Here is an 8,014-nt window from a genome sequence, read left to right on the forward strand (position 1 = left end):
CCAGGCTAGTGGGGGGGCAGTTAGGGGTGACCAGGCCAGCAGAGGGGGCAGTTGGGGTGATCAGGAAGGCAGGCAGGTGAGCAGTTAGGAGCCAGTGGTCCCGGATTGTGAGAGGGATGTCCCAGATTGGAGAGGGTGCAGGCTGGGCTGAGGGGACCCCCCCACCCCATGCATGAATTTCATGCACCAAGCCTCTAGTAATAAATAAAATAGTACAATATATCTAGAAAAGTATAATCGTGATTGCAAGCATTAGGTTGACTCTGCAGTCAGATTTCTCAGATTCAATTCCCCGTTCTACCATTTCCCACTATGTGACTTTGGACAAGGTACTTAGCTTGGGCTTATTTTCTCAAGTATAAAATGGTATAAAATGGGAATTATTAATAGTACCTATACCAATCCTGTGACAATTACATGAAATGATGCATATATGTCACTTTATATATTGCCTGGCACACATAACAATAAATGTTGCTATAATTACTAATAATAACAAAATCTAATGAATCTCTATTATAATTAGAAATATTACAAGGAAAACAATTCTTAGCTTGATTCTACTATATGAATAAAAATTTATTGTTTATTTTAAATGCCAAAATATACATCATATTTTTCTTAAAACAAACTGTTAAGTTTCCTCTTTCAAATTGAAAAATATTAAAGTTATGCTCTGTTTCAGTCAACAAGGTACACTGGCTGACTAAAAACTTGAAACTTTAAGTATTCTACTGCATACCAAGGTATTTCCCAAGGGTACTGTCTTCCTTTTCCATTCCTTTTTTTCATGTTCTATTTCCTGACTCAGGAGCTACTTGGAAATTAGGACAGTATTTGTAATGGTGGCACATAGCAGCTGGGTAAATTTCTCATCCAAACAGCACCAGCCCATCAACAGAACAGATATGTGTACTAATAAATTGAGTTGAGTTTTCTATTTTGCCAACTTCCTATTTTGTCATCATGAATGTATTTTTTTTTGGATGGGAGGACAGAATAGAGTTTATTTAACAATTTGCTCACGTACTTGTAACCTTAAATATTTAGACATGTGCGTGGGCCTCCATTTGGACTCTTGCTCTAAGATCCACAATTTTTAGGGACAGGCTTGCAATGAAGAACATATTCTCTTCATTGAATATGTCCTACGCTGGATCCTATACTGCATAATACATTACCCCAAACTCAGAGGAGAAGATCACAATAGGTTATTGTACAGTTGTGTTTAGCCATGAAAACCTAAAACTCTTGGCCATTAAATTGATTTGATCCCCCACAGGATTCTTCCTCCTAATCAAATCTGTCTACAAGCGGGATATCCCTTGGAAACAGACTCTCCGAAAAGATTTGCATGAGAAGAAAGACTTTGAAGTTTTTGTTTTGTTTTAAATATGTTTTATTGATTTATGAGAGGAAGGGAGAGAGAGAGAGAGAGAGAGAGAGATGAGAGAGAAACATTGATGGGCTACCTCCTGCACACCCCCTACTGTAGATCGAGCCTGCAAACCAGACATGTGTCCTGATCGGGAATCAAACTCCTGCCCTAGCTGGTTTGGCTCAGTGGATAGAGCATCAGCCCCTGTGGACTAAAGGGTCCCGGGTTCGATTCTGGTCAAGAACATGTACCTTGGTTGCAGGCTCGATCCCCAGCCCTGGTCAGGGTGTGTGCTGGAGGAAACCAATCAACCAATCAATGTGTCTCTCTCACATCGAAGTTTCTCTCTGTCTGTATCTCCCCCTCCCTTTCACTCTCTCTAAAATTCAATGGAAAAATATCCTCAGGTGAGGATTAACAAAATAAAACAAAGCAAAAACATTTGTCTTTATTAGTTCCAACATTTTTCTGACCTAAAAAATATGGCCATCTATTGTAAAGTTATTTTTAATTAAATATGAATATTGTTAAAATGTATTAAGGGAATCAATCACACTGTAGAAAATAATTCTTTTTTAAAATATATCTTTATTTATTTCAGAGAGGAAGAGTGAGGAAAAGAGGGAGAGAAACATCAATGATGAGGGAGAGTTATTGATCAGTTGCCTCCTACATGCCCCCCACTGGGGATCAAGCCCACAACCCGGGCATGTGCCCTGACCAGGAATTGAACCGTGACCTCCTGGTTCATAGGTTGATGCTCAACCACTGAGCCATAGTCTTCCCATGCCTTATAAGAGTCATTAGTAATTTTTAAAATGTGTCTAGCTTCTATTCTCCATTTCTAATTAGAACTCACTGTCCTTTTAAGGAGTAAGTTCTCTCCCTCTGTGTTTAATCCTAGAAGATAAGGCTAGCCACCCATCTCATCTCTGCTGAAACTGAGAGGAACAGATTCCACCCCTCCCTGTGTCCTTCCCTTCCCCAGCCCTAGGGTCATGGGTAGACACAGTATTTAAGCTTAGCCAGGTGGATGCTCTCTCCTGAGACTTTCCATCTTGACCCAGTTCCACAAGGAAGGAAGGAGCAGGGACAGGACCATACCAGTATCTTCATAAGCAACTTTTGCTGTGCTTCCCAGCCCTGCCGCATAGTCTGTGCTCCTGCCCGCTGCCTGGCTTTTCATATCTAGTCAATTCTGGGAGCCCTAAAGCACTTCCCTTTGCTTAGGATGCTTAGGTCCTGCTGCTTGATTGACAGAGTGAGGAAGACTGTCTGGGGATGGCCAGGTGGAGGAGAGCCCCCCTCTGTATTCCCAGGGTACTGCGTGCTGTATCTTTTGATACGCCCTGACCACATCACACTACTGGTTTGTTATGGGGCGCGGCTACAGTGTTTTGGCCAGGCTCAAGCCTCGGACTAATGAAAGGACAGGGTCCTCTCATTGCCACGTGCAAGTCCCAGCTGGAGGGCAGGGCCCTCCCAGCACAATTATAACCAACGGCTGCGGTTGTAAGCTTGAAGCTATGGTCCAAACACGTAGCCCCACGTGCCTTGTGATAGAGTTCAGGTGCATGTAGTTGAGTGAGGTTGAAACTCACGAGAATGCTGTAAACAACATGATCACGCCCCTACTTTGCCTCGTGGCATCTGCTATAAAATAAAGACACGGCTTGTGGGCGCTGGCGCTGTCTCCTCATCAGGGAGGCAGCGTCCCACCGAGACCCAGCTTTCATTCTCTTGTCTGTCTTTTCTCAATCCTTTCACCGCCCCCCACTCAGGATCACCTTTGGCCGTAACAGTTTGTTCATCTGTCTTCCCCACCAGACTAAGAGTTCCCTGAGAACAGGAGCCTTCCTTTATGCTTAGCCCAGTGTCTGGTCAATACAATATTAGACTTTCAAAATAATTTGCGTTGAATGAATAGATTAATCTCTTTGAAGAAAAAAATCATGCTTGTATTAAACAATTATAAAATTTAAGGCAGTATATTATCGTGCTCAATCATAAAGCCTTTTTACAAAATGTCAAACTGTCAGAAAGAATGTTTTTAGGCTGTTGTATGAGGAGTTATTGCACATTCTTTGAGGATCTATATACCTGTCAGAACTAATCTTGTTTCATCCCTAAAATGTAATCTGACGGTCTCTTCAGGGCAGATTGATGCTTTCTAATGGGGATAAATATTATCCATTTGCCACCAGGAAATTCCTCCTCCTGAATTAAAGAATCAAGATCCCCAGATTCGTTTTAGCTTTCCAGGAACTACGCCCTGGCCGAGTGTCCCTCGGGGTACAGCACTGCCCTGTGGGTGCCGCCCCTGCTGCTCTGCCATGTGAGACCTGTGCCCTTCACTCACATAAGCCACAGGCTCGGCCTCGCTGCAGGGTCATGGCCAAGTCTAGTACCGCTGTGAGTGGGCATGCCTGTGAATAAAATAAGAAAGCATGGATCCATGGAAATAAAAATAAATTAATGAACAAATCAAAAATTTATTGAGGAATGAGTATTTACATAATTCCAATGTACCTCCACACAAAATGTTTATTAACTACAAATGGGAAAATTTTCAGGAGAAAAGCTTGGAGACACCATTTTCTGAAATGACAGAAATGAACATCATCAAAAATGGGACATATCGAACTGTGCACCACTAGGTAAGATGCCCAGCATCATCCTTAATATCCCTGCTGAAGATGCATAAACTGAATGTAGCTATGATAAGAGAGCAGGCAACCCCAAACTGAGAAATAACTGACCTGTGACCTTCAAAGTGGCAAGGTTAAGAAAATGAAGACTTGTTCTAGACTGACAAAAACAGGGGTTGAAGGAAAGGGGGCGGGGGGGAGAAAAAGAAAACAGAAGGAAAAAAACTATAGACCAAAATCTCTCAAAAATGCAAATATAAAAAATCCTTAACATGGGCTATGATCTAGCATTCCCTTGAAGTACTTCTTTCATGAACTGTTTATGGGCTCCAAACACAGAAAGTATTTCTACATGAAATACTTTAAATTACCTCACCCTCTGCCTGGGAGTCGTCTCCTACAATGAAAAGGCTCCCAGCTGCCTCTGATGTTCAGAACAGTGAAGTGCCCTGGCTCTCTGTGCCTCGCCTGCATCCCTCCGGCACTCCCCATCCCAGCATCCGTCACAAGCTGACCATGTCCTAATGGCCTACTGAGGCGAAGCCCTGCCTGAGAGCCAGCTTTCCCCTCCCAAATCAACTGCTTGCTCTCAAATTCATGTGGGAGGGTCTGTTTCTGGTGGAAGCACATTTTTTCTCTTTTCTTACACTTAGTGCTTCTTGCTCTCAGTTTTCCCAAAGCCGGACCACTGCTTTGCAGTGTGACTCAGGGCAAACACTTCATTTTCTCATCTCCAGAATGAGGAGGTCAGACTGCCTGGCTTCCTTCCCACTCCAACATTCTGAAGATGTTCTCATTATCATACTTGCCACACGCTTCCCAATCAGCTTTCTTGCATTGTGCGTGACCTTTAAAAATCAAGCTGGCTTCACATTCTGCTCATCTTCAAAAGATGTCTCTAAACAGAAACGGAAAATGGAAGCCTTTTCTTCAAACATAATAGCAAAAACGACATTTTCATTGTGCACGAGAAAAAGAGACCATTCAGAAGACATAAGAATAGTAGTTGTAGGCTGGGGCTATTAAAATGAAAATCAGTGTGACACCAACAAAAGATATGAAACCATAATCAAAAGACATGTAAATAGGAGATAATACGTATAAGAAAACACAATAGTGAGTTTGTGTACTGTGTCTGCTTTTTGATCAAACATCCCTAACATACATATACAGATACAAGCTGTCCCCTTCCAGATAATCACTTTGGAAAACCAACTTCTCACATCTGTGCTTAAAATATTTTTTAAATTCCTCAAGTTTACAAGAAACCAAGTATATGAGCATATAGTAATACTACCACTTTGTCAGCGGTTTAAACCCAAAATAATACAACCCAACCTAAACACAAATTCTATTTTCAGTAACTTAATAAATTTCCTAAAATATTGATGAAATTCATGCATGGCACCATCAGTTATTGATGTATAACTCTCTAACCACAGTGACATACAACAGTAAGCAATGTCTCCTTCATGAGTCTGCATATCTGCTGGGTGGCTCAGCTTCAGGCTGCAGATCTGCAGGTCGGCTAGAATGGCTCTGCAAAATGGGAACTCAGTCTGGCACCCCGATGCTGATGGGCAGCTATTTAGGCACATAACCTTCTCATGGCAGAGGTCAGACATTCCCAAGAACAGGAACAGGTGGTGCCTGGAAGGGCTAGGCTTGGAACTGATACATTTTTACTTCCCCGCACTCCATTTCAAAGCAAGTCACGTGGCCAAGCACAACTTGCATAAATGCCTCCCGTGAAGTTAACAGAAAATGGAGTAAATATTCACTGAACGGTAATCTAATCTGCCAATATTGTATGAAGAACTCTATAGGCATTTTCCAAAGAGAAGGGCCAGAAGAGATAGGGATAATAACATTGTCATTGAAATAATTATATAACTACGTCAGAGGACCATCTTGGCGGCCTAAGCTTTCATTTGTTTGCTTAAAAAGGTTATTTTTGTGCTTTTTATAAAAGGCAAACTTCATGCTTGCCTAACTGAATGCATCTAATTCTTATGCTGATATGGGATGGAAACCTACTCAGAGAGGATTCTGAAGGTGATCAAGTCCATGTTTCCTTCCTTTTCATTGAAAAAAGAAAAATCTTTAAAAGGTAAAACCTGCATTCTGATATCTCCAGGCTGGGGCTTGGCAGGCCATCTACACAGGGATGGGAAAGCACCACCGATCTGTGGGGTCAGTTAGCTCTTGTGCTCAGCTGCTTTGGACAGTCAGGAGCCCTGAGCTAAGCCAGGTGCTCTCCTACCTTCGCTGCCCTCCTCAGTTAGCTGCATGCCGGGCACATTGCTTCAGCTCTCTGGGCTTCTGTTCCTTCGCTCATAAAGGCTCTCCCAGGTGCAGCTGCCCCTAACCGTACGACCTCTGTGAATCCTACTGTATGCTGGTGGTTTTCTGATGTCACCCTTTCCTTCAGGAGAAGGCTTTGTAAAGTCACTGACTCCGGCTCTAGAAAGTGTGGTGGCTTTTATGTGCTAAAGGCTGAGAATGAAAACTCTCACTTAATGTTCTACATGTTGTCTTCCATGAAGAAGAGATTCTCTTGGGATTTGCTGGCATCATTAGGAATGAGGTGACAGTTTCTAACCATAAATTCTCCAGATTAAAACCAAAAGGCTGCCTGTGTTTGTTAAGTGACTCTGATGTGTCTGCAAAACGCAGGACTTCGTTTGCTTGTTTGTTTGCTTGGCAGCAGGAGTAACTTTATAACAACATGATCGACCGACAACAAAGGATCATTTGGAACCATTATAATATGTTAAGAATCAGAAGGTGGATTTTGAATGAAGGCTTGAGGCGTGGGTGCTCACTCTATCTGGCAGTCAACAGCCAGGCCAAAAAAAAAAAGACTCTAAAATCAGCGTCTACAGCAGTGGTTCTCAACCTTGGCTGCACATTAGAATCACCTGGGAATCTTTTTAAAATCCTGATTTCTGGGCCTCAACCTCCGGAAATTCTGTTTCTTGGTTACTAATGTTGTGGCCCCACCCCATAACAAAGAAACAGAATTTCCGGAGGATGAGCGCCCAGAAATCCGGATTTTAAAAAGATTCCCAGCCGAAACCGGTTTGGCTCAGTGGATAGAGCTTCGGCCTGCGGACTGAAAGGTCCCAGGTTCGACTCTGGTCAAGGGCATGTACCTGGGTTGCGGGCACATCCCCAGTAGGAGATGTGCAGGAGGTGGCCGATCGATGTTTCTCTCTCATCGATGTTTCTAACTCTATCTCTCTCCCTTCCTCTCTGTAAAAAATCAATAAAATATATTTAAAAATATATTTAAAAAAAAGATTCCCAGGTGATTCTAATGTGCAGCCAAGGTTGAGAACCACTGGTCTAAAGCAAAAGGCCTTCATTCTCTGGACATCGTTTAACTAACCAATTCTTAACTCTTCATCACCTGTCAAGTTCTTCAGCCCTCTCTATTTACTCACCAAATAAATGCACAGGCACGTGCTATGGGTTTCCTACATTATCCCATTTGATTCTCTGCGCTGCCCTGAGATAAAGCGCTGCTTTCCTCCCTTTCGGGGTGGGAAACCCAGGCTGTTCGCGGCTTTGCCAACCTAGTTTGCCCCCGATTTGGCTTCTGAAACAGCAGAGAGATCGCTTTCGCCCTCCTCGCCATGTTCGGGGCGATATTCCTGGCACCTGAACCTCATCTTCCAGAGCACCCGGCGGGCCGGGCAGGGAGTGGGACGGGGGCCAGGGCGCGGCGCCGCAGGTGCCTTTTGGATCCGGGCGGGCCCGGTGCGGACCGGGGCGCACTCGGCCGGCGGAGGGGCTCTTCTCTCCGGCGAATCATGAAGAGGCCGGGCGCCCCGCGAGGTGCACATGAGCCAGGGCTATCCAGCCTGCGCACGCCAACTCCCGAGGCGAGCTGAGCGCGGGGCAGCTGCCTCAAGTGCATGACACCACCGCCTGCTGCAGTAGGCCGCGCGGGCCGGGTGGCAGCAGGGTCAGATGGGGGGCGGGG

General features: G+C 44.1%; 1 protein-coding gene across 1 annotated transcript in view; it reads left to right on the forward strand.

Annotated features, from left to right (window-relative positions):
- The first annotated feature begins 7,840 nt into the window (after positions 1-7,840).
- The window catches only part of ACOT12 (acyl-CoA thioesterase 12), a 32,047-nt gene continuing 31,873 nt past the window's right edge, over positions 7,841-8,014 (forward strand). Inside the window, exon 1 of the mRNA XM_023750289.1 lies at positions 7,841-7,980. Within this exon, the coding sequence (XP_023606057.1) occupies positions 7,947-7,980 (34 nt within the window). The 5' untranslated portion in view covers positions 7,841-7,946. The remainder of the gene's footprint in view (positions 7,981-8,014) is intronic.

Source organism: Myotis lucifugus, unplaced genomic scaffold, assembly GCF_000147115.1.
Source record: "Myotis lucifugus unplaced genomic scaffold, Myoluc2.0 scaffold_0, whole genome shotgun sequence".
Classification (NCBI taxonomy): Eukaryota; Metazoa; Chordata; class Mammalia; order Chiroptera; family Vespertilionidae; genus Myotis; species Myotis lucifugus.